We start from the raw sequence: 26,000 nt of genomic DNA, 5'->3' as shown, positions 1-26,000 counted from the left end.
CATTATTTTATTTTTTTTTAGCATATAAACATTTTAGAACCAGGATATTTTATTTTTTTTTTTAATCAACAATCTCCCACAATATTAACCATCCATTATGGGAAAAAATGTTCCTGAGCACATACCTACAATGGTCAGTTTCCTAATACACACGTTTCCCTTTCTGTTCTTGCAATTGTTATAATTCACATATACAGGGTATTTAAGCCATGGGAAACAGTAATCAGTTTCTATATTAAATATTAATCTAGAGCCTGGTGACATACTCATTTAAGGTCAAGAGGACACATACCAAGAAAAAGCCCATTCATTTCAAGAATGTTACACAAATACCTCAAACACACAACTGCTTTTAAGCAGTTAAATGCAACAGTAACATAGCTGAAATTAATGTTTTCTCATTATATTAAAAACTTAAATTCATTTTCCTTATACTTGGTTGAAAATTACAATTTTCCTATTAAACGATTCCATACCATTTTTAAACAGTGATTCAATAATTTTTCTTTTCCACCAATACCAATTGCCCATTAACTGATAAATCACAACTGGTATTGAAGAGCTTTAGACACTAGATGGCACTCTTACAACAAGAATTATAGAAGAAAGCTTTATTTTAATAAGAGAAAGAAATGTATGGTTTTTTAGATGCATACACACACACACACACATATATATAGAAACTCACAAGTAATACTGGAACAGCACCAGTCTTCCAAATAACTGTCTAGATTAATAAGATCTTCATACAGTTACATGAATATGATGGAATTATTTAAAAACAAAAAAAAGTTTTTATCTGCTAGATCCAGATTATCAGATTTATTTTCCATGTAGATGTGTATATCAAATTTACTACTTTATATTATCCATCAATGGGCAAAATTAATTGTCCGAAGAGAGGCAGTGAGAGAATAAAATCAAGTCCACCTAACATTAAGTAAAGATCTTAATAACGACTCTTATAGTGGAGTATTTTTAAACCATTACATGGCTTTGTCTCAGAACAACAGTGGCTCAACATAATAGTACTACTATTGCTTTTTTTAATTAATACATGTGCCACACAAAGAACAGTACAATACATAATGAAATACCTACTTCCCTAAAAGCTATTTTATTTGGATAAATCTTGACAGCATATAAATTAAGGCAGATTCAATACCCCAAGTACAGCTCTGTGGAAGAAATTATACAGTGAAGGTACTGCTGAGGATATTAGTCAAGAAGAGTTATTTTACCTGCTAGACCCAGTTACTAGCATTTAAACTCATATCCTCAACTACGGAACTTCTTTCATTATAAAATGGTACCCTCATATGCATTTGGGTGGTCTTTATTTTCCACAGCAATCTGTAAAGCACACAAGCCCATCTTTTCCTGGCCTCCCTAGCCACTCAGACATTCACCTTACAAATTACTTCACCGTGGAACATTGCCCATTTCACAAGACCGGGTCTTCAATCTGAGAACAGGTACTTAAACACACAAATGATTTCTAGACCCTGACAAACCCATCTGTCACTTCATCATTTATATGACAGTGATTCATTCTGGTTCATACAGGCAACCAGATCTCCCAAGTAAGAGCCCTGATCCTGCAAGTACTCATGGTACCTGATCTGAAGGTGTCATTGCAATATACTGTCCTGTTATTTTCAAATATAGCCCTAAATTCTTATATATCACTGCTATTTCTCCTACCAAAATCCCTTTCTCTTCTCAAATTCGCAGTGCTACAACACTGAAATTGCTTTCCCAGAACTATACTCCCTATTCTGCTATTGATATGGTCAATATAGATCTGAGTTACTAAAGTTACTGTGTGGAGTGGAACAAAGTCCATTCTTAATCAGGGTCCATTTGGGACAATAACATTTCTCTGTTTCTGCAGCTAACCTTCAAGGGATGAAAAGATAAGCTTCACTCAGCAGCAAAACAAAAGAAATGTTGCACTTGGATTTCCCGTCTGCGTCCTCCAGATGTTTCTCTCTGCCTTTGCGACGCCCACCATGGTGGCTCAAGGACACATCTCCTTTACAGCTGCCAAAGAACTTGCACCTGAATTCCAAGGGAGCCCAAACAAACATGTTAGATTACGTATCTTTAAATACATAATAATTCAAGACCAATTATCAAACTAAGTATTTTTAAGACTCTTAACTACTGACTGCACTATTTTGGCTTTGAGGAGTACATCTGCCTTGTGGATTTATGCACAGCTTGAAAGATTTAGCAGCCTTCCTGGATGCCCATTCTCACGGAAGTATTTTCACATAACTATCACCCTTGCATTAAATGTGATAGATTTATGAATCCCTTGGAGCTCACTAAAGAGTATGCTTTCAGTCTTACAAAAGCAGCCAGACACATGCAATAAAACAAAGCATGGAACACAGAACTAACAAAACCTGCAAGACCTTATTACATTATTCACTCACAATAATTTTCCTGATTTTTTTTCTCTAATTAGACTAAATTCTGAGGGAAGAGATGCCTTTTATACTGGCTTTATTTACAGTAGCCACTGTTGGAAGCGGGAAAGGTAGAAGTAACAAACATCACAAGATTGCAATGTAACTTAAAGAAAAGATGAACAATGTTGTCTGCCTTTGGTATAAAGACCGTTACGGCTATTTAAAACTAATAAACGTTACTTAATTTTCACTAACTGTACTGCTTGCTACCATTTTCCTTTTCAAGATGAACCGTACAACAGTTGAATGAATTTCACTGAGCTGCTGTGTTATCAATATAATTGAAAAGATTGTTGGTTTAAAAATGTTTCCCAGGGAAATTAAACTTAAAAAAAATAAATAAATACATAAACATCTTCTTCCTTTTAGTTGTTGAAAAAGATTTCATTTACTTACTGATCACTACATGCAACCAACAAGTTAATTACTAGATGGGAAACCAGAACTTCTGCTGAATGAACATTTAAAAACCCTCAACATAATAAGTAAGCTGAAAACATAGTTTTCCTCCAGGAAGCATTTAACTTAATACAAAGCAATGTGCTTTAAGGCCAAATCCCTGGATTTTGGAGCTATATTTCTAACCAGACCATCAAATTTGCTATATGAGTTTAGGACCACCATTGACAGATGATCCTCGAGGTCTCTTCCAACCTGGGATTCTATGATTCTACAACTCTGTCCTCAAGTGAAACCAAAGCAAAGCATAGAAGCTTTCACGGGGCGCTTCAAACCAGCATTTCACACAGGTATATCAATAAGGTAAGAGTCGTTGACAATTCAAGAACGTAAGATACAGGCTATTAATAAAAAGAAGCCAAACTTCAGAATAACAACACACTAAAAAACACAGTTATCGCAGAATACTACTGAGGTAAAATTCCTTTGCAGACCTACTCCATCAAACCTCCACTCCAAACTTCTCTCAGCAGTTTGTCAGCCCAGGAAAATCGGACCTGGTAGCAAGCACTGAACGACAGCAAATCTCTTTCCCCTCAGCTACTATTACTGGTCTTCCCCCATAAGCACCTCAGCAGGGAGCTCCCAGCCAACGTTTCTTTACTGAGCAGAGATAGCAGCCACGGCCGCTCTCTGTGAGGGAGCCCAGGCTCCCCTCGGGGGTGCTGTCCGCTGAACCGCCGCAGCCTCACCAGCCGCCCCCCCGGAGCTCCCAGCAGCGCCGACCTCTTCCCGCAGCAAGACAAGACCCGCCCCGGCCCCCACGGGTGAGGCGGGAACGACCCACGCTTACCCCGCCCCGCACGCAGCCCGCTCCCAGCCCCCTCACACGGCCGTGAGCACACCGGGCCGGCTCCGCTGCTTCCGTCCTTTCTCCGCCCCTTCCTGCGCGCTGTCGTCGCCAATGCTCCGCCTCGTCCGGAACCTCTGTGTGGGGGGCTCTGGTTGCGTGGGGAAGTGGTGAGGTGTGGGACTCGGGTCCGGGAGGTGTCTTTATCCTGCTGCTCGGTAAGAGGGGGCGTCGGGAGGAAGGGGTTTGGGACGAGTGTGGTTTATGTTTACACTTGGAGTCCGTTCTTCTCGGCGGGTGTTACGCTCCTCCTGTTGGTGTCTGAAGGGACGGTCGCTCCCGGTGCCGCGGATCTTGAAAGGAAGAGCGGGTCGGGCAGTAACGGGAGCGGGGGAGGGTCCCCAGAGCCGCGCTCGGGGATCTGCCGACGTCTCGGGGCGGTGTGTCCGTCACTGTGCGGCTGTTTTGGTATTAAAGGTGGTGGCGTTTTGCTCTCCTAAGCGTTTTGTCTTCAAGGAGTTACTTTCTGTCATTCTTAAGGGGAAAGTCGGGGAGAAATTTGCAGCAGGAATGTTGCAAAGGACCGGGTGCTGGCTTTGGTGTCACTAATTCGGCAGTTCAGCTTTAACTAAAGCTTGGTGCTTCCACTGAGAAATCGCCAGGAGAATGGTATCTAGGGAATGTATAAGCCTGATAAATTTTGGTAGGCGTTGACTTAGGGAAGGGTGAAAACAAAAGTGGGGATGTCATCAATTTGCCAGTAACTTAAACCAGTGGGCAGTGACATCTGTTTGAACAGTATCTTCTAGTCCTTTTTTTGCAGAATAATGAAGCTTGGTGGTAGCAGGAATTTGCAAATCTCAATTGTGTTGGGATGATTATCTCATTTAATTGAATAAAGGCTTTTCTTATAACTGATATTTATGGCAACACAACAAAAGCTACTGTCATCTTTGAAAGGCCATGAGATTGGAGGAGGTACCCCAAAACTGCAGGAAGGCAAGTCTTACATTCAGCTGCAAGAAGGACAATACAGAATTACAGGCTGGTCAGCTTCACTCCTTACACCTGCATGAGGAAAGCAATTTATAGGCATAAGAAGTTGGTGACTGGAAATAGCCAGCTTGGGGTCTACCAAGGGTAAATCATGCCAGACTAACTGGCTTGTTCTCTGTGACAAAATAACTAGATCTGAAGGTGAAGGGTGAGTGTTGGATATCATCTACCATGGCCTAAGGGGGACCTAATGGAATCCTTTAAATACGTAAGAGAAGACAAAGCTAGTCTTCCCACCCATGTGGACTGCAGGAAAACAAGAGACAGCAGAAGTTGCAGCTTCCAGTTCAGAGTAAGGAAATTAGGACAGGTGTCCCAGAAGGTTTGTCACATTCCTGCCTTTAGAGATTTTTAAGATCCAACTGGACAAAGTCCTGGGCAAGCTGGTCTGAATGCAGTGTTGAGTTTGCTTTGAGCAGAAGGTTGCACAGGGTGACCACTTCGGCTTCCTTCCAATTTTAATGATTCTGTGATTCTTATATGTGCTGTTTGAGTTGAAAATAGCAAATAGAGGGCACTAGTGCAGTCTTACAAAGTTACTCTGATACTGATTGAACTATTAAAAAGTACAGTATAAAATATATAGTAAATTAGAATGTAAAATGAAGGACAGCAGTACTAGTAACTCTGTAGCAGAAGATTTAATCCAGTCTTCTAAAAGTCTTTCAGAAGATGTCAAATAAATAAGAGTTGCTTAATATAATTTTTCTGATTAATACAATTGTCCAGACTACTTAAGTGTGTGGATTTTGAAATAACCCTCATGGGAGATAACTGAGAAATTATGTTATCATTAATTATGTTGTCATGATAAAGGTACTAAAACAAAAACTGAAGATAGAAGTTGTTTTTTTCCTTCTTTTAAGATTTTTCTTGATCTACTTTATTAAGACTTAACTCTGAAAGTAATCTGGAAAAGGTGTTATTGGTAAATAAGCAAAATCTGCAACTGTCACAGACATTAGACTGGTGAGGAAGACAGAAAATCCTGAGGAATAGAAGATAACAAAGGAGAAAGAAAAAGAAAAGATGAATTGATACTATGGTGATAAGTGAAATTAATTATTGATGAACACTGTTCAGTGCACTGGAGGAAATTTGGTGCTACTGATTTATGTTTTAAGTTAACTGCTACAGATGTTGAAGGTAGCTAAAGAGGATATGTGAAAGTCCGTTTAATCTTCAGTGTCAGAGAAAAAGTATTGCTGAGTTTATAAAGAATAGGTTTGATAATAGCATTGCAGTGTAGTTTGAGAATAGCATAGCAATAAATTTAAGGTGCGTACTTCCTTGAAAAAATATCTTAAACTGTATACCTGTCTCAGAAATAGGAGCCCAGAAATAGACGGATGAAAACATGGTCATCTCTGAAAATGTAATGCGAATAGGTCCATTTAACTGAAAGTTATGATGAATAAGATAATACGTGTGTAGGCATGCAAAATAATAGCTGTCAAATAAATTAAAAAAAAAAAAAGGGACTCTCACACCCTGGAAATCTAAGAAGTCTATTAAATTGGAAGGCCACATATTCCGCATAGTGTTCAATTAAGCTTATGTGTATTTGGCAGAAGACAATAATATGTTCAAGAAATGAGAGACTCAAAAAAATTCATAGATGTTTTAAGAATAACAACCCACTAACTAACATTTTTCACCCACAGTGATTTAAACCACTTAGTTTGCTCACTGAGGTTGCTTCATGATTGTCCATTGTAGTATTTTTCATATTATCTCAGATACTTCAGAGGAGCTTGTTACCTTTTGGTCTTGTGTATCCATCATCAAAAAGTTCTCATATAGTAGTGAAGAAGTATCAGACAGACACCTAAGTTAAGAAAGATCATAGAATCACAGAATAGTTAGGGTTGGAAAGGATCTTAAGATCATCTAGTTCCAACCCCCCCTGCGTGGGCAGGGATGCCTCACACTAGACCATGTTGTTAAGGCTGTCCAAGCTGGCCCTGAACATTGCCAGGGATGGAGCATTTACAACTTCTTTGGGCAACCCGTTCCACTGGCTCACCACCCCCACAGTAAAGAACTTCTTCCTTATATGTAACCTGAACTTCTGTTGAAGTTTAAACCTGTTACCCCTTGTCCTATCACTACAGCGCGTGAGGAAGAGTCCCTCTTCAGCATCCTTGTAGGTCCCCTTCACATATTGGAAGGCTGCTACCATGCAGCCTTCTCTTAATGGGTTAATGCTTAGTTGCAAGAGGGTGTGCTTGAGTTCCTGTCCCTGCTCCATGAGTTGCCTTCGTGTTCACTTCAGTTACTGCTTTGTGCAAAACCAGTTCTCTTCTGGGTTGAAGGATTACAACACAGCTCTCTGATCTTAGAGCTGCATTATCCAACTGATCCACAAAAAACATCATCCTACTCACTTTTTTTTCCTAGGCAACATTTGAATTATCTTCTGTATAAAGATATCACTTCAACAGGAAAGTCAAGGAGTCCTCTTGCACAGAATAACATAGTGGCAGCATTGTTAAAACACTGTACTACAGCTCCAAGGCTATCAAGTTGCTATATGCTGACTTCAGTAGCAGAAGAGCAGTTTTTGAATGAAAACATGAATGAATACAATTCAATCTTAGGTTTATAAGTGTCAAACCAGTGTTCGGATCTGTAAACCTGGAAAATTCCACGAGCAAAAGCAGTAAGTTGACTTTTGTAGCCTGCCAGGTATTGGTATTAGCCTTGTGTCAGTTTACTTTTTTTCAGATTATGGCAGTTTTAAAACACATCAATTTTAATTGATGTGTTCATCTTTCCATTAAATATACTTGCCTTCTTTAACTTACGGTAGATTTTAATTTTAAAATATATGCCTAAACTGAGCATACTTGAGCTGTTTAATAACAGCTGTTTAATAAGCCCAATTCCTTCCCTTCTCATGATAAATTTCTTGTGATATGCCAGTTATAACTGCAATAGCTTACGATGTTATAATTCACCCCTAGGAACAGAGAAAGGATTGCTGCAATTTGGTATGCAAATAAAACAAGAAATACTGAGAACCTTCTTGAAATTTGGTCTTTGAGAGTTTTTTTACAATATATGTCTTTAAAAAGATAGATCTAGAAATAAATCTGGGAAGTGCTACCTTCAGAAAGATGAAAATGAATTAATTTGCCTACACTTGCTCTCTAAATACTACAGGCATCCTGAATTGGCTGCTAATGACTTGAGGTTGCCTGTTCCTTACATACACAAATACATATTCCTAGAAGAAGCCTCAGAAAGGAACCTGAAAGGTTGTTTGTTTTTTGTTTTTTAACAGGGAATTATTCCACATTTCTGAAGGTTTTTGTAATTCTACTGTTTTCATTCAGCAGAGGGTTTAGCAGAGTCCTAATTTAAGAAATGAAAGAGAGAACCTACCCACAGAACTCGGGAGCAGCCTGAACATTTATCAGACATAGATGCATTAAATAAGAGGGTATATGCTTTCCATGCACATTGAATTTACTTCTTATAAACATCAGAAAGAGACTGAATTGTCTGCATGGGGCTCACATCACAGTCTCTGCTTGGTCACTGAAAAAGCAGGATAGCTGGTGTGTGGTACTTACTAGAAGTTCTGTGGCCATCAGAATTTGATTTGACAAGTAGCAAAGATGAAGGAAGAGAGAAGAGACTCTTGAAGAAGATTTGTAGCTCTCTTCTGGGTCCATTGATAAAATCCCTATGAAATCTACTGTATCTCAAACTCCTTGATGTTTTCAGTCAAGCAGTTCTCTGGTGTCTTCTAAAAGCTCAGCATGAGATAAAGGTTCCTGAAGACTTCTAGGCAAATGCTGAGAGAGCAGGCTGCCACTGCTGGTGTTTTGGTCAGAGAGGTAAAAGTTCACTGCCTTGAATGTGAAAAGGAATTCATCAGGCAAAACCTTGGAAGCTCCAGCTGAACAAGCTGTCCTGGCAGTGCTTTTGAGCAGAACTGATAAAAGCCTTTTCAAGAATGTCTTCTAAATTACTGTATTAAAACAAAAACAAACAAACAAAAAAAAAAAACGAACACCACCAACAGCAACAGCAAACCACTGAAATGTCCTGATGTGTTTCACATGGGATTTGAAGGGATTGTTAATACCATTTCTCAACCATTTTGGAAGACAGCAGGAAACTTTTCTTCCCAGGTTATTTCTTAAATTATTAGTTGTTAATTCCTGATTGAGTTAGAGAGCTATCTATCTTTGTAGGGTCAATTTCTGATGTAAATGGACTACTTAGAGCTTCCACAGAGAAGGCTCCAGAGTGCAGGCGTCTTAGAGCTCTGGATAACCATTACTTAATATGAAAACCTGGGCTGTTTACAAGGCGACTTGGGTAAATCACAGTCCGACTTGCAAACTTTCTCACCGTTTCAGCTAAATTTAAAAATGGACAACATTTTTTTTCCCAGATTTTTAATTGTAATGTAAAAATCATACACTAGCTGGTTTATATATCTTACATTGTATGTTACAATGAGCTGTTCTTTTCAGAAGTATCAAAAGTTATTTTTTCTTCAAGTAAGATTTTCCTTTGTAATGCTTAAATAAGCAACTAGCTAAAAAATCATTGTATATGCAAATAATGTTAAGGAGAAGGGTAGTAACTGCTTTTTTTTTTTTTTTTGAAGTTTACACTTACTTTGCATACTTTTCAATATTCTGTACTTACAGAATATTAAGAATATGGAGTACAATTTATGAAAGTATGATGAGTTTAGTTTCTGAACATCAGATATGCGAAAGAATGAGTTTGACATCATTTTTGGATATAAAGCCAAATTCAAGTTCTGCAGCTCTGAGTTTCACAGTCAGTTATTTTCTAATGATGATAATTAATTCACCTATCATCCTTGCTGTGATTTAATATAATTTCAATTAAAACAAAAATCTGTGAGATAGTTAGCCACATGCTGTTTGAGTTATGCTCCATGTAAGTTGTCATTATTTTTCTTCTCCAAAGATAACACTATGGCTGCTACAGTGAATTTGGAGCTTGATCCCATTTTTCTGAAAGCCTTGGGCTTCTTGCATTCGAAGAGTAAGGACTCTGCTGAAAAGCTGAAGGCACTTCTTGATGAGTCTTTGGCCAGAGGAACTGACTCAAGCTATCGTCCACCTCAGAAGGTATTGGTATAAGAGAGCATGTATTTTTTTGTATGCCTTTTTAAAGCTCCTGCTATTCCTGGTCTGTCTTCTATAGCTAAAAGCTTGAAAGAGAATCAGAAATGAAGGAAAATATGAAAATAATTATGGAATGTTCATATTCATCATTACCCTTTTATGCAACGTAATCAGTTAAAGTTAATAGAAAAAAACCCCAACCCCTCTTTAGTGTACCAAGATCTGTAAAAGATATTCAGTACTATATTGTGGTTGTCATGATTTTGTAATAGTTATTTTTTGTGTTCACTTTTATATCAGTTTTGTCATTTTTGTATGTAAGCCATCATACACACTAAATTGAACCCAGAAATATGTATTTCTTCAGTTACAATCAGATCTAAAAGGTCTTTAAAATTCAGATTATTTATGCCACAGATAAATATGCAAAAAACCAAGCTATTTACTGATAAAGCTGGATCTGTTTTCTTGAAATTCTGCTGATGAAGTCATATGAGAATGAAGAACACCAAATGGTTCAAAGCAGAAATGATTTGCAGGCTGAAACTATTGCCATCCAGTGGATAAACATTATTTTTCATCTCCTGGAAATCACTAAACACCTGCTAGAGAGAATATTTGAATCTGAGATTAGTGTATGGAAATAACCAAGCAGGGAGATCCTCATATTGCTGCATATTGCCATATGGATAATGAGATAGTGTTCTCCCTTAGGATGCCTAGAAGTTAGATGGGTATGTGCAAATGATGGTCTATATGCTGATATATTAGTAATATTTCATTTCTACATGTACATGGTTTCAAATAACTAAAAGGCATTATTACTGTTACAGCATACATCATGCTTGTACTGTTTGGTCTAACTCCTTTCTATTCAAATTGTTAACTCCCTGAAACCTAACTGCAGTTCCTTCTAACACAGGTCTCAAAACTCTCAGGTGCCCTCTATGTCAGAACTCAAAGAAGCATTAGTTCGTGGTTTAAAGAAGAAGCAGGGAGACAAATCATAGTGCAGAGAGGCTTGGAAGCCAATTCTGATAACAGCTTGGCTGGTAATTGCCTGTTTTTAGGTGAGACTGAAGCTCATGCCAGAGGAAGAAATCTTTTATTTTTGTCTTTTCAGTGTGTCTTCAGTATCAGCTGGGCTGCAAAGCTCAGAAATGGAAAAAAAGTATAAGAATTCCTTGCATTCTCAGTTTGCAGGATTAATTTATGGTTGACCATGAAATGCAAGGACAGAGTAAGGAGCACAGGATAACCACTGTTGAGGAAATCCATTTTTGATTTTGGATGCAACAGGAAGTCAGCAAATTTGGCGGCAATGGGGCTGAAGCTCAGGGCTTAGGACCTGTCCCAGTAAACATCAGGCAGTTACTCCCTTCTTACCAAGCTGGGGGGTTTATGTATATCGGTGTGATTAATCACTCATTTACAGGCTCGCTTGGTGCTTATCCGCTGCTGCCACTAATGCATCACAAATAACTATTGGTTTCTGTTGAGAGCTAAATTTATTAATCTGATAGGTGAATGTGGACTGAGATTAAGCAGAAGTCAATGTTTTTCTCCATGAGGGAATGAAGTATTGATGTCTAGTGACGTCAGATGTCAACTTAAGTTTTCAGCTTATATGGAATTTCGACCTGCAAATTAATTTGAAGATTTGTGTTCATAATTTCTTTGAATTTTCAAAGCAGAAAAGTTTTCCTTTTTAATAGCGTTCCAAAGAGCATCTGTTTTTGGAAAAGGAGTCCTTTGCCTTTGGAAGGTGACTGATAAGGGGAGCTTTTAATAATTGGCTGCAGCTTAAACACTAAATTTTCAGTGTGATATGAAGACATTTAAGAAATGTTCAATCAATGATCAATGTTGTATGACATGTTATTTGTATATCCTGTTTTCTAAGTAATTGCAAACTAGGAACTAATTGAAATGTAGGGTTTACCTTCAGTTTTTGTTTCTGTTTTTAGGAAGTAGAGCAACCAAAAGTATCTGTTACCAAACCTATTTCCAGTAAGCAAGAGCCTAAAGCTTCTAGTTTGCCTTCTGGCAACAACAATGGCAAGCCCACTGCATCAGAAAAGGTGAAAAAAGAAGCAGAAAAAAGGTCTGCTGATAAAGTAAGTAATTTTTGTTCAAAATAACTTCGTTAATAAACTTGAAGGTTTTCTAGACAAAAGTTCTCCTTTTCAACCTGTGTAAGTCGACTAGTCTGGGAGCTGTGTTCAGTCACATTGCCATTTAGGCAATCCAACAGATTCTGTGAATGTTTTCCCTGATCATTGCAGGTGGTTTGGACTAGATGAGCTTTAAAACGTCCTTTCCAATCTGAGATCCTATGTTTTAAATGTCCTGGTAATAAGAGGGTTACTTGTATGTAGCAAGATGAAATGTGGGATTCCCAAAACATTTTTAAGATGTTGAGGTGAAGTACAAAAAGTGGACTTGAGCTTCTAGTTCATAAATATTTTGAGGAAAATACATATCTAAGGAAAATGTTTTGTGTATGTTGTGTAAAGTACATCTTCTTATACTGCTAACCTAATTTTTCCAGTAGTTTTTTAATTTTGATAATATCCATTAGCTTGTTGCATTTTCACATTCTCTGTGTGTGTGTTATAGATGAAAGGGGATTCCACTGAAGGAGCTGATACACCAAAGAAGCCCAGAGTAGAGAAGCCAGAGGCTCGTTCCTCTCCTATTACGGTTCAGACAAGCAAGGATTTGTCCATGCCTGATTTGTCTAGCTTTGAGGAAACCAGTGCTGATGACTTTGCTATGGAAATGGGATTAGCCTGCGTTGTTTGCAGGTCAGTCAACATTGCTTCATTGAAATTGTCACTTTTTTGTTCATGTTGTGTATTAATACTTTGTGTAGTTTTTATTCTGGAAATCACTTAAGCACGTATCCAAAATTTTTGCTCTCTCCTAAAGGGACAAAGCCATGTTCAGCAGTATGTTAAAATGCTACTAAAACAGCATGCTATTAACTTATTTGGCAGGAGGGGACAAAGGAAAGTTTTGTTTAGATAGTCTTGAGCTGCTGTGGATTATTAATTCTGCATCTTCCCTGGCAAAGGAAAACATACAGGCATAAGGAGAAATGCCGGCGAAGTACAAAAAGAAAATGCAACTACTATGCCTAGCATAGCCAAGACTTTGCTTTAAAAAGCACCATCAAGGTGTATGGTTCCATTAGCTGTTACATACTCAGCGTTTAACCAGGCAGCCGAAGGTGTTGCTTCTGGCTAGTTGTGGTCACAAATTCATAGTGCTCTTGCAAAAGATACATCTATCCTGGCTAACTAAAATATCCCTCATTAAGCTGGTGCAAAAGGGAGAAGCACAGCAGGGAAAGAAACAACCCATTATAGAGGGCCGGCAATAGCCACCCACCACTCGGTATTTGTTTTCATTTTACATGAAACCTGCTGGAACTGATGTCATGTGGTTTTCAGTCTCCAGCTCATGCCGGACAGGATGTTTTTGAAGTACTTACACTTCAGACGTTCCAAATCCAGCACACTAGTTAGACAGTATTCCACTATTTACTGCTCGGCAGTCAACATGTGGGCTGTTTTGGGGGTTGGCAGTCTTAAGCCGAAATTATAACATCCCAGTAAATAGGAAATACAAAAGCACTTTGTAAAATAACTCAAGTAAGAGTAGTATTTAGAAAATGGCATGTTTTAATAACTCAGTACATTATTCAATCAATTGTGAATAAAAACATTGTGTCTCATTGCAGAGTAGGTGAGGTTCACAGCCAAAGAGTTTATATTTTAAGTTGCTTAAGATGGCAAATTAACAGAAATCCAGCTCTAGGTTCACAAATGCAAAAAGAGTGCATCTGGATATTAACTATTCCTTTTTTACAGATGGAAAAACTAGAGAAATTAGATGTTTCTTCAAGATTTGCCAAGTGTGAAATGTATTTTCATAGTGATTAGGAGTATCAAATGTTGATGCCTGTGGTGTTTTTCTTCTTCGTTTATACCAAGTTAGGAATAAGGAGAGAGTGAGTATTAAAATAACTCTAATACCTGCAGATCTTAGAAAAACAAGACTCGCCAGTTACATGTCTGCTCAGTTATAAATACTACATGCAATTTGCTGGTGACAGTGAATTCTGTCTCTCACAAAAAAAAAAAAAACAAAATGTTTTTTAGAAAGCTTGGTTTTGAAAGGACAACCTTATTTTTTATGAATACTTTCTGTCTATTTGTTTTCTGAAGGTAAAAAATCATCAGGTTTGTTTCTCTGTTATCATGTAATTTTAAGATATCTCCAGTTTAAGTTGTTTCTGGGAATGAAGAGTTCATGGTTTTTTTAATCAGTCTGGGATTGTTCTTTGTAATTTTTAAATAGGATGAGTATCTCCCCTTGAGACTTGGGGTTGAAACATCACTGTTTTGTTCTGACCCAGTTTACTTAGGAATAAGAAACAAACATGGCTTTTTGAAATATCCTGTGTCTAAAATAATGGGCCCTGGAATTTCAGAAACGTTTCTCCCTCTCTTTCTACATAACCCATTTAAAAGAGAAATATTTCTTAGAAAATGCTCTAGTATCCATATGGACAATGCCTTCAGACTTCATTTTCCTATTATATAAAGAAATAAGGGATTACCTTTCCCCACCCATGTACAAATAGAGTTTCCATGGTTACTTGGATACCTGCTCCTCGGGGATATGAGCAAAAGCAGCTTAGCAATTAAAGAGCTTGATTTGTCATCTGAAAGAAGAAATCATAAGGAAAATGGTATTTGGCTAATTCACAGACATATTCACAGTCATGCGTATATCACTAATTTGTCATTTATACAACACGATTGCTTTCACTAGAAGCCCACGCAAAATGAAGTCCTCATCACCAGATTATATGTTTGCTTCAAGGCAGGACTGCGCAGTTAATCCTTTCTATTCCATCTTTCCATGATTCTGGTATTATCTCAAATTCCAAGTATCTGTCTATGTAGTAGGGACCAAAAGGATAGCTACTAAAATATCTTTAAAGTACTATACAGCTCAGATGATGATCGTTTTAAATCCTGTAGCAGAAAGCACTCTTAAAGGCTTGTAATTGAGAAATTATTTGTTCTCGAACTGTACTGCTGGACAGCCTGTAGCAGAATTATCCAAATGTAGACTAGGCCTTCATATGCTAACTTAATGAAGAAGTCAGAATTGGTATACAGTGAGGTACCCATAAAATGCCCAGGTGAAGTAAAGCATGTGAGACATTTCTAATACAAAAGTCAAGCAGGGAAATCAAAAGTGTCATCTACACATGTTTAATAGTATAGAGGTTTAAAATTTTCTTGAAAGAAATTACCTTAAAAATACAAAATTTCTAAAATATTTGTTGGGAAGAACTCACACAGGAAGAAAAGGAATGTTTCATTTTTCACAGGTAGAAAATATAAGTGAAAGCAAATATTTTTTTTAGTTTTTGTCTTAAGCCTTGCAAAATTTGCAACAATTGGATAATCCTTTAAGTGCTTTCTTCTATAATCTGTTCTCAACTATTTGCTCTGCAGGCAAATGACAGTTATTTCTGGGAATCAGCTAGTGGAGTGTCAGGAGTGCCATAATCTCTACCACCAGGATTGCCATAAGCCTCAGGTGACAGACAAGGAAGCGAATGATCCTCGACTCGTGTGGTATTGTGCCCGCTGTACCAGGCAGATGAAAAGAATGGTAGGAGTCAGTTTTTTGTCTTGCATGACTCTATTTGAATACAGCAGGCTATTTCTGATCCATGACAGTATTCTATGGGTTGCAGAAACCTTTGGAGTCGTGTTGGAGAGCAGTTTTTCTCAGCAGTGCTTCCCTTGCTGCAGCTGTGGTTTTTAATGTAGCATCTCAAAGAGTATTTTGTAATGTGCTTCTTAAGCAAAGCTTTTTAAAAAGCAGAACTTAAGAAGAGTGAAATAGGATTATTTCCTACCTGCTATGCAGCAGTTTAAAACTTTTTCTTAATTTCAGGTTTTAGTACCTGTCTACCAAATAGCCCTACAGGTTGAGTTTTCTTCTCAGCTTTGGCCAGGAATGGTTGTTTTCCTGTAAGGCAAGACTGCAAATTTCAGTCCAGCTACTAACACTCAACACAAGTGTTGTCAGGCTCAGCAACAAGCTGAGGGTAGCACATTCCAGGAAATAAATTCCTTTATTTTGATTGATCTATGTGTTAATTTCTTGACTAAACAGACTAATTATTCCTGATCCCACAGGAATCCCACTCATCTCATTAAAAGAAAAAAAAACAGAGTAAGAAAGCTTCTTTGGCTGCAGGAAACATTAACCATTACTTCACATGACTTTAGTTTTGACACTTGAAAATCAAGCCCTCTCTACAGCAGAAAGTGTGTTCTATTTTGGAACTTTTCTGTGACAACTTAGCAAATTGTAACCTGTTGAAATGGCTCTACTAAGAAACAAGAGAAGGCATCCATGTAAGATCCTAGCCTGGGAGTTACCGTCACTGACTGAAATACATGATTATTCTGATGATTGTCTGGCCTTTGAACTCAGAGGAGTGTTTGCCTGAGGTCAGTTACTGCACAGGATAGCCATTACAGCTATTCAGCATTTGCCTTCAACGTGCCTTTTACTGTTTTTTCTTTCGGTATAAATTCTACCATTTTACCTGCTACTTCTTAGCAGACTCTTGCAGCCTGTATCTCAGTACTGCTCGATTATGCCCATCTTCTTCAAGATCATTTGTCGTTACCTTATTTCTGTGAAGGCTCAGTGCTTTCCTGTTCCCTAAGTGCCAACGCTGCCTCTCTTTCCATGCTGGAATAGCAAGTCCTATTCAATATCCTTTTTTGGATGGACCCCATCCCCAGTGCCATAATCAGGACTACCTTCACATACCCTGTTCCATTATTTCTGAGGCACCATTCAGCTTGAAATTTTACAGGCTAGATTACAATTTGATAATGTTCATGCTTTTTGCTAACAGTCAGACCGCTGTTTGTGTCAATGTTAACCATTGACCAAACAGTCAGTGTTACTGGGCCTGTAACTAATTTGGTTTGGGTTTGTTTTGTTTTTTTCCTACCACTTATACAGGCTCAGAAGACACAAAAGCCACCTCAAAAACCAGCTCCTGCAGTGGTTTCAGTTGCACCAGCTGTGAAGGATCCACTGGTCAAGAAGCCAGAAATCAAGTTAAAACCTGAGACCCCAACAACTTTTCTAGCATTTAAGAGAACAGAAGTCAAGGTAATGTAGTTTAAATTTTCCAGAAGAAGAGCTTACATTTTACTGCATATATTATATTTTTTCAATTATGTTATTTATAGCCCAGAAAGCCAGTCTTGGATGCAGTCTTGGACTGCATCAAAAGGTTAAGGGAGGTGATTCCCCCCCTGTGCTTGGTTCTCATAAGACCTCACCTGCAGTACTGCATTCAGCTCTGGGGCCCCCAGCATATGACGGACAGGAACCTGCTCAAGTGGGTCTATGGGAGGGCCACAAAGATGATCAGGCGGCTGGAGCACCTCTACTGTGAAGACAGGCTAAGAGAGTTGGGCTTGTTGAGCCTGGAGAAGAGAAGGCTTCACAGAGACCTTGTGGCAGCCTTCCAGTACCTAAAGGGAGCCTGCTGGAAAGATGGGGAGGGGCTCTTTCTCAGGGAGTCTAGAGATAGGACAAGGTTTTAAAGTGAAAGAGGGTAGATTCAAATTAGATATTAGGAAGAAATTTTTTACTGTGATGGTGGTGAGGCACTGGAACAGGCTGCCCAGACAAGTTGTGGATGCCCCTGTGGATACTGGAAGGTGAGGTTGGACAGGGCTTTGAGCAACCTGGTCTAGTTTCTTAGGGGTGTCAGAGAGGTCAGAACTAGATGATCATTAAGGTCCATTTCAACCCAAGCAATTCCATGATTCTATGAATTTTTCTGTGTGGTCAAGTAACATACCCCTATTTTGATAGTTTGAAGGTTTCTCATCATGGGACTCTTCATTAGGGACTGTAGTGATAGGACAAGGGGTAATGGGTTAAAACTTAAACAGGGGAAGTTTAGATTGGATATAAGGAGGAAATTCTTTCCTGTTAGGGTGGTGAGGCACTGGAATAGGTTGCCCAAGGAGGTTGTGAATGCTCCATCAGTGGCAGCGTTCAAGGCCAGGTTGGACGAGGCCTTGGGTGATATGGTTTGGAGCGAGGTGTCCCTGCCCATGGCAGGGGGGTTGGAACTTGATGATCTTAAGGTCCTTTCCAATCCTAACTATTCTATGATTCTATGATAATAGTGAACTTGGCAGTGCTGGGTTAGTGGTTGGACTTAATGATCTATAAGGTCTTTTCCGGCCTAGATGGGTTATTCTATAATAGCGAAACAGCTGATTCTGCAAGATTTAATTTAAGAGGTGTCTGCTTCTTACATGTGTTGCCTCATGTTTCTGTTTCTCCAAGTTATTTAATAAATAGTCACAAGTTGGCCAAAGCTGGTAAACCAGAAGCAGTGTAATAAATAACACAGTGGTGTACCAAAGCATGACTCTTACGTAGGAAAACACATCTTTAACTCAGAATTAAAATTATTCATGTGCTCAATGTTATGCTTGCCATTGCTCTGCCTGGATGCAAACCATCATAATAGTATGATGGCTGTTGCTTAAACACTCTTATGAATAACTTTTTTCACTTCCATAGTTATTTCTGTGCCTAAATGGGTTGTAAGAGGCTTGGTTTCATTTGTCATCTTTACTGTTTAGAAGCTGTCTGGATGTATTATGGAAGGGGTATTACTTGAATAGAGGAATTTAATTTCCGCTTTGACTCTTGTTTGGCGTAACTCTGGTGTAGTATTTCAACTGTGTATTATCCCCACCTGAAAACTGAGGATTATAGGGTTTGAGGTGTGGAAACTGCAGTTAATGTGTATAGATCTTTGCACAGAAGGAAAAAAGTGTTTGCAATAAGTTTGCCATCTGCAGTATCTGAATGGATAGACTACACGAAAAAAGTCTAGTGCCTTTTAAATTCCATCTGTGGTACAGGCTGCTAAGAACCAAGAGGAGGGGAGGGAAGGAAATTAAAAAGTTTAAACACAGCTACTTTGACCAAAAGACTAATAAATGCAGTTCTTAATTGCTCACTGTCTGAATTTTGCCTGAGCATTTGCCATCTTATTAAAAAGTGACAGCAGGTAATGACAGTGGAAATTAAATCAAAGGTGATGGCTTGCCTCCCTTTTTTACACTTTACAAATTTGAGCTTTTTGTAGTTACTTCAGTTAAACCATCTTTTAGTGCTTCTGGGTGGATCACCCCTATGGTATCCTGCAAACTGTATACAAGAAAGGGAAGAAAATGTAATACCGGGTTTATGTGGCTGGGAAATTAAAAGTTGGCTGTGCCTGGCATCCCTTCCTTTTCTTGTTAATACTTTTAACTGTAATGATCAGTAATAAAATACTCACTGGGTGTTCCTTGGAAAAGAACAGCGATAGAGGCTTGATCTATTCCTGCTGTGGTGTGTTACACAAATAGATGCTACTATAATAAGAATGCTTTATTTATTCTAGACCTCGGCAGCAATTTCAGGGAACTCAGCCAGTACAAGTGTTTCCTCTTCAGCAACCAATGGCCTTACGGGATGGGCTGCTTTTGCAGCCAAAACCTCCTCTGCCAATCCATCAACTGCCAAACTAGGATCAACAGCACAGAGCACCAGTGGGAAACCCGCAGCTTCTTCAAACAACCAGAAACCTGTGGGTTTATCAGGGTTGGCAGCTTCCAAAACTGGACTAGGGTCAAAAATAGCTTCTGCCAATAACAGCACAAACCCTGGTCAGCTGAAACCTCCTCCACCTCTGACACTGGGGAAGACCACTCTCAGCCGTTCGGTAAGCAGCGACAACGTCAGCAAAGCAGGTCTTCCTAGTCCCAGCAGTACTGTGCCGAGCTCCAGCAGCCAGCTGAGCAGTGGGAATGGCAACAGTGGGACTGCAGGTAGCAGTGGGGGCAGTGCAAGTAAAACCTCAGCAGACACTGGTAATCAGTCAACCTCCCTAAAAGGCCCAACTTCTCAGGAATCTCAACTCAATGCTATGAAAAGGTTACAGATGGTCAAGAAGAAGGCTGCTCAAAAGAAGCTGAAGAAGTAGTGTGGCTGCTTGCTAATTCTGTTGGTTGTGTTCTGTGAAACAGCATCATTGGTGTTTTTCTTAAAGAAAATCCTCTGGTTACTGGACTGAAATGGTAGTCAAATCAGGGAAACCCAAAATCTGTGTTATACCGGAGGTCAAACTTTGATAATCCTAGTATTCCTTCTGACTTTGCAAATCTGTGAATTGAATATATTGGAGGAATTCACTCCTGGTTTTTTAGCCCAAAGCACTGAAACGTGAAATTGTAAAAGTTGGGTATTTTGGAGTGTAAAAGAAAGAAAGATCTCTGTGGACTCTTACCAAATCAAGCTTACTGAAACTGTCATTCTTAAATGTTACTAATAAAAGTACTGTTAACCTCAGAAATCATTGCTGCTTCTCTTTCATCTGGTTTTCCAATACTTAAAATGCTTCAGCTGTTTAGAGTTGTCTATATTGTGCAGAGTTACCGCAAATCACACAGTTCCCTAGGGAACAATGTATTTTATTTTAAACAATTTCAACAATTAGCTGTTTAAATTGAGTATTTTAAGTGGCCTGGTTTGGTTTTTACAGTGAGAAACTTCATGTGTCACTTAGTTGCAATTCTTTGAGGGAGGAGGATTAACAAGGGATTGTTAATCCTTTCTATTCCATTTTTCCACAATTCTGGTGAACCCAAATCCAATCTGTCCTTGAACACTTCCAGGGATGGTGCATGTGGATGAGTCTTTATAAGGACACTGTTGTCCCACTCTTCCTTGTGACTGGCTGGGGACACTGGGGTGACCAATGTCAAGAAACGGTGGGTGCAGTCCCGCAGCTGAAACAGCCACGCTTCCTCTCTGAAAAATGCCACCCTGTGCCCACATCTTGCTTCTCCAACTCTTAAGTATCCCACGCCCAGCTCATGCACCCTCAGTTTGTCTTGGGTGGGATGTGTCACATCTTTGCAGGGTTATGTATGCAGGAGATGGGGGGGAAAGGCTCCCCAAGGAGACTGAACCTCCCATGCAGGAGGCAGAGATGGGGACGACTCTTTGGTCCACATCAACCGTTGCTGTCACTGAGATGTGTCCTCGCTCCCCCTCAAAACTCCAGCAGTGCCCTGAGTCAGAGGTTAATGTTCCCATAATCACTGTGCTCCCCCATTTCTGTGTTGCAACTCAAAGAGAGGAAATCATAGGACAAGTGCTGAAAAGTTTCCTTTTCTATGCAATTGTCTGTGAACTCTGGAAACACTGAGGATCAATCGGGGCTTTGTCTCCAAAGAGTTCTTAACCTGGTGCTACAACAGGACTGGCTGGTGCAGTACATGGGTAAGATGCTTCAGATTCAGGCTGCTCTGGGTTTAGGCTGCTCCAGAATCTAGAGTTCTCTGACAGGCTCTCTGAAGGAGATTCTATTATGATGTGTTATACTACATGTTCTGTCAGTGATGGGGTCACCAGAGGCCCCATTCCCACTCCCAGGCATGAGGTGAGGGATCATGGTAGCAAGGCCTGTGCCAGGCCCCAGCCCTGCTGCTCTCCCACTGCCTGACAACCCCTGCCCAGGCCTGTTCCACCATGGGCCCACTCCTACTGGTGCTGCTGTTGGCGATGGCTGCCTGTCTGGGGCAGCCCACGGTACCCTGCTCAGGCCCCTGATGCTGCCAATGGCATTGACTCGACTACATCTATGCTGCCCTGGCCTGCATGCCTCCGGCCACCCAACACTGCGCCTTTTCCATCTTGTGAGTACCACATACAGTCCGAGTGAGCAGACCCCCTCCATCTCTGACTTGGCTTTTCATTCCTGGTAGCCACTCCTGGGACATCAAAAGTGCTGTAGGATAGAGGGATTAAGAAGAAAATAACCATTTGGGTCACACGCATGGTTACCAACCTCTCCCTGAGCACTCAAACAAGAGGTGCTATTCAGGCTTTTCTGGCTGACTTCAGCAAGCCAATTACTAATGGCACAAGGGGAAGGCAAGTTGCATCTCTGGCACATCCAGAGGCTTACATATCAGTGTGGTCCATACAATTTCATCCTCACCTGATGAACTGTGCTTGCATAAAGAACCGTTTCTGTTATCAGGGAGGAAAATCAAACCCTTAAATAACTGGTGGGATAAGGGCTAGCAAAAAAATGACCCAGATGAAGGCCACCTCCAGTCAGGAGTGCTATCACAGGTTACACACCACTGCAAGCCAGTATCAGACAGAAACGCCATGTGAGATCAAAGCCATGTAACGTATGTGCTGCCAGTGTAAAAGCAAATGAAAAATAAACATGACAGTACAAATGTCATTAACATTTTGTGCTCTCATTTTAACGGGGATTTATCTTTCAATAGAATCTAGTTGATTGAGGAACATGCTTTTGAGACATTTCCTTTTCTGAAGCTTGTATGAGTTACAAAAGTTTCTTTCTAGTGTATTTAGTGAAGTCTGTTTGCATCTAGAACCCTTTTTGTGCTAGAAAATCTTCCTGGTTTTGAAACAATGACTGTTTCTCCTGCTAAAAGACCTACTGAGCTAAAGAGATCAGTGCATGGCTGCATGACCCACAACAGGATGAGAGACATAGCATGGTTATCCAAACACAGCCATAATAGAAGCCTGTTCTTGAAGGCCTGCTGTACCCTGGAACAGATAAAACAGTTCTACCTTGGATTTGCATATTGCCTACAAAGCAATACTGCTTCATTCCAGCTTCTCGTAGGAGAGACCTAATCAATTTCTGTGATCTCTTTCCTCGGAAACCTTGATGGAAATCCCATCACAGAGATCCAGAATGACACTTTATGGGCATGGCATGCAATGCAGTTTTTACAGATGCTACAAGTATAACAAGGTCTAAAGGTAGACTCCACAGTGACAGTAGGGGAAGAACAGATTTGCTGTCTGGAAAGTACTGAATCCTACTACAGATGTCATCTGGTGTCTCCCAGCAGTCTGCAGCTTGAAAGCAGCTTTTTCCTGGCCTCTTTATCTTCTCCATTACTTCCTTGCACCAGCAGCAGGTTCCAACATCAGCAATGGGAGCTGAGAGGACAAGAAAGAAATGCTGTGGGAAGAAGAGGCAGGGTGAGGAGGACAATGGGGTGTGACCTAGTTTTCTATCCAGAAATAATTGCATTTAAAAGTAAAGGGTCTCAAAAACATCCACAGGAAGGAAACTTTCTTCTTTCAGTGTCTTGAGAAAATGTGACTTAATCCATAGTTGGTTCTGTCAAGAAGCCCTTCCAGGCACAGTATCACTGTTTCCATCTGGACCTGAAGTGAGTGGGCAGCCAGTCTTCCCCACCAAGGGTTCATATCCATAAAGAAAAGGCTACAGTCTCCCTGCTCTCCTGAAGAGTGCAATGCTTCTCACATCATACACCAAACAGGTGGCAGAATGAATTATGAATGACAATTCTCATAGGACTAGGCAAGAGCTTTGCCTGGCTGGATGCAGGAAAAGCTTAAAAGTTTATGGACAGTGGAAAGGTAAGAAAATATGGAAAGTAGGACTCCAAAATAACACTGAAGTCCTAGTGCAGGGAAGCAAAGAGAAGGCATGAACTGAGGACAGAAGGAAGAGACATTGTGTTTTCCAGAAGAAGCACTTCTGGACTTTTGCTTCTTTAGCAGGAGATTAATTTGGACCTGATATATTTTGTGAATCAGCCCTTCAGCATCTGGTCCTGGCTCTAGCCTTCATCCCAGGTCCTTGCTCACATGTGTAGCACTGAGCCAACTGTTTATCTTCAGGCTAAAATTTCCTGTGTTTGCTCTCCACATGGAAGGAAATTGTTTGGGGAGGTTTAGTATAAATTGTTCAGCCAAATTCACATCTGCCATCCACAAAAGTCAGCTGGATCCTTATTCACCATAAACCTCCTGACACCACTCACCCTGTAGTGAGAGCTTGGAAAGGGGATTTCAGTGTAATTCCACTGTAATCAGATCCAACAGGTACAACTCCCCTTGGGCCTCCCTGATATTCAAAGGGTAGAAATGCACGTGTGGCATTTTTGACAAGGTCCTGACAAAGCGCTAACAAAAGCCCACAAAAGCTTCCAGCCACAGACGAGAACCTTCAGACAACTCTCCTCATGCATGGCTTTTGTCCTACCCAGGAGAACAAGGTGGTGTTCAGCAGGGACAGGGACAAGGAATTTCAGTCCTGAGCCCATGAGGGGCTACATGACCATATGTGACCACAACTCAGATTCAACCAGGATATAAAAGGAGCCCTGTCAGAGAGCCACTGGCAGTCGGTACTTCTTGGAGCAGTGGGCCTGCAGTCAGAGACTCTTCCCTTGGGTTGTGACACTGGCCAAGAAAATACTCGAGTTTGAAAGCTCTCCCTTTTCAGGTGAGTGGTTGCACATTTTGGATCACTGGCCATAAACTTTAAGAACCAGCAGTGTAATGACGAACTCATGCGACATCCTGAATCTGTAGCTGATGTTGGTGGAGCTTTAATTGAGTTTGAACAATCAATTTCATTTAGTCTCAGTTTATTTGTTCCATAGAATCACAGAAGAGTTAGGGTTGGAAAGGACCTTCAGGTCACCCAGTTCCAACCCCCCTGCCATGGGCAGGGACACCTCACACTAGACCATGTTGCCCAAGGCTCTGTCCAACCTGGCCTTGAACACCGCCAGGGATGGAGCATTCACAACCTCCCTGGGCAACCCATTCCAGTGCCTCACCACCCTTACAGTAAAGAACTTCTTCCTTATATCTCACCTGAACTTCCCCTGTTTTAGTTTAAATCCATTACCTTTTGGCCTATCACTACAGCCCCTGAGGAAGAGCCCCTCTCCAGCATCTTTGTAGGCCCCCTTCAGATACTGGAAGGCCACCACACAGCCTTCTCTTCTATGACACTTAGTGCAGTCGGCAGGATGGCCATAGAGGAATTGTTATGGAGTACTGGTGGGCCCCTTCTCTGTTAGGTGTACAGTGGGTGTAGGAGTGGTTTGGCCCACAGGTGCTCCTGGAGGAACTGAAACAGAGCTGTGCTACGGTGGGTATGGTAAAGAGAGCATGTGCGCCATCTCAGGCTCGTGCTTGGTACCAGCACAGGCCTATTTTGTAAGGAATGACCTGGAGAAGCAGTTGGAGATGGACTGTTTAAAGAGGTATTGAAAAGAGAAAGCAAGCTGACACATTTATTGAAGCAAAGAATTGAAATTATGCTGGCAACAGCAAAAAAAGACCCCAGTGTTGTCCAAATTCAGAACAGCAGGCACAGACCTGGAGGATTGGGAGCAGGAGATATGGGGAGATTCTGATGAGAGCAGTTCTGAAGAGGTGGAGGAGCTCAAGGAAAGGAACGTGAGAGCTCCTATTGCAATCGAAAGGGCACGGGTCCACAGGCAGGAACCCCAGAACAACGGTCCATGCAGCTGCTGGTTGGGACCTGTGCTCAGGGAACTGCAAATGGCACAAGTTGGGCAACAGGGCAATAGCATCTTTGTGGAGAGTCACCCTGATGGGGGGACAGTGGGTGTTGTGGAGAAAAAAGCAGGTTTGGGGGTCTGAGAGTGATTATGAGAGCAACACGGAGTACTGGTGGCCAGCCGTCTCAGATGCCTCCTTAAAGGATTACCAGACGCCCTGGTAATATTCATTCAGGTTCTAGTTGGGGAGAATTCAGACACTGAGCACGCCCGGCCCTTCTCACCCCCCATGCAGGTTTTGACTTGGGCAGAGATGTCACACAAAATGGTCACCCACAGGTGCGAGACAGGCTGGGCTAAGCCGGAGCGTGGCGTGGGCCAATGCAGAGGAATCCAACAGGCCGGACACAAACCCAGACCCTGCTTGGCTCGGCCGCCACCATCCACCAGGATCTCAAACCTTCCACAGGCAGAGCAGAACGGAGTTCTTCACAGTCAACCCACTGATCACATCTGGAAACCAGTGGCATTGTTAGGAGGAGCGGTTTGCAGCAAAGACACAAAGGCAACACCTCACCCCCAAGGACAGTGCCTTTAACCATTCACACCTTGG

General features: G+C 40.7%; 2 protein-coding genes across 3 annotated transcripts in view; one reads left to right on the top strand and one right to left on the bottom strand.

The window, feature by feature from the left end:
- Nucleotides 1-2,077, bottom strand: part of GSTCD (glutathione S-transferase C-terminal domain containing) — a 55,400-nt gene extending 53,323 nt beyond the window's left edge. The window contains exon 1 of the mRNA XM_061359428.1: nt 1,823-2,077. Within this exon, the coding sequence (XP_061215412.1) occupies nt 1,823-1,846 (24 nt within the window). The 5' untranslated portion in view covers nt 1,847-2,077. The remainder of the gene's footprint in view (nt 1-1,822) is intronic.
- A 2,005-nt stretch (nt 2,078-4,082) lies between these two features.
- Nucleotides 4,083-20,391, top strand: INTS12 (integrator complex subunit 12). 2 transcript variants are annotated; one of them, XM_061359427.1, is made up of 8 exons: nt 4,083-4,429; nt 8,124-8,227; nt 9,742-9,905; nt 11,870-12,019; nt 12,522-12,709; nt 15,440-15,599; nt 16,977-17,129; nt 19,441-20,391. In XM_061359427.1, the coding sequence occupies exons 3-8, from the start codon at nt 9,750-9,752 to the stop codon at nt 20,020-20,022; spliced, it is 1,389 nt and encodes a 462-aa protein (XP_061215411.1). In that variant the 5' UTR covers nt 4,083-4,429; nt 8,124-8,227; nt 9,742-9,749; the 3' UTR covers nt 20,023-20,391. The 2 variants fall into 2 exon arrangements, with proteins under 2 accessions (XP_061215411.1, XP_061215410.1); XM_061359426.1 differs by having other exon boundaries at nt 8,121-8,227.
- The last annotated feature ends 5,609 nt before the right edge of the window (nt 20,392-26,000 follow it).

This window comes from Neopsephotus bourkii, unplaced genomic scaffold, assembly GCF_033783945.1.
Source record: "Neopsephotus bourkii isolate Nb327-2 ecotype Australia unplaced genomic scaffold, CSIRO-AGI_Nbou_v1 NB_977, whole genome shotgun sequence".
NCBI lineage: Eukaryota > Metazoa > Chordata > Aves > Psittaciformes > Psittacidae > Neopsephotus > Neopsephotus bourkii.
The sequence above is the reverse complement of the archived record's forward strand: the minus strand, read 5'-3'. Positions and strand labels throughout refer to the sequence as shown.

Coding starts and splice junctions, on each gene's coding strand:
- INTS12 (XM_061359427.1), top strand. CDS start 9,750: ATGGCTGCTACAGTGAATTTGGAGCTTGATCCCATTTTTCTGAAAGCC. Junction 12,020..12,521: donor AAAAAAGGTCTGCTGATAAA/GTAAGTAATTTT, acceptor TGTGTGTTATAG/ATGAAAGGGGATTCCACTGA. Junction 12,710..15,439: donor TTAGCCTGCGTTGTTTGCAG/GTCAGTCAACAT, acceptor TTTGCTCTGCAG/GCAAATGACAGTTATTTCTG.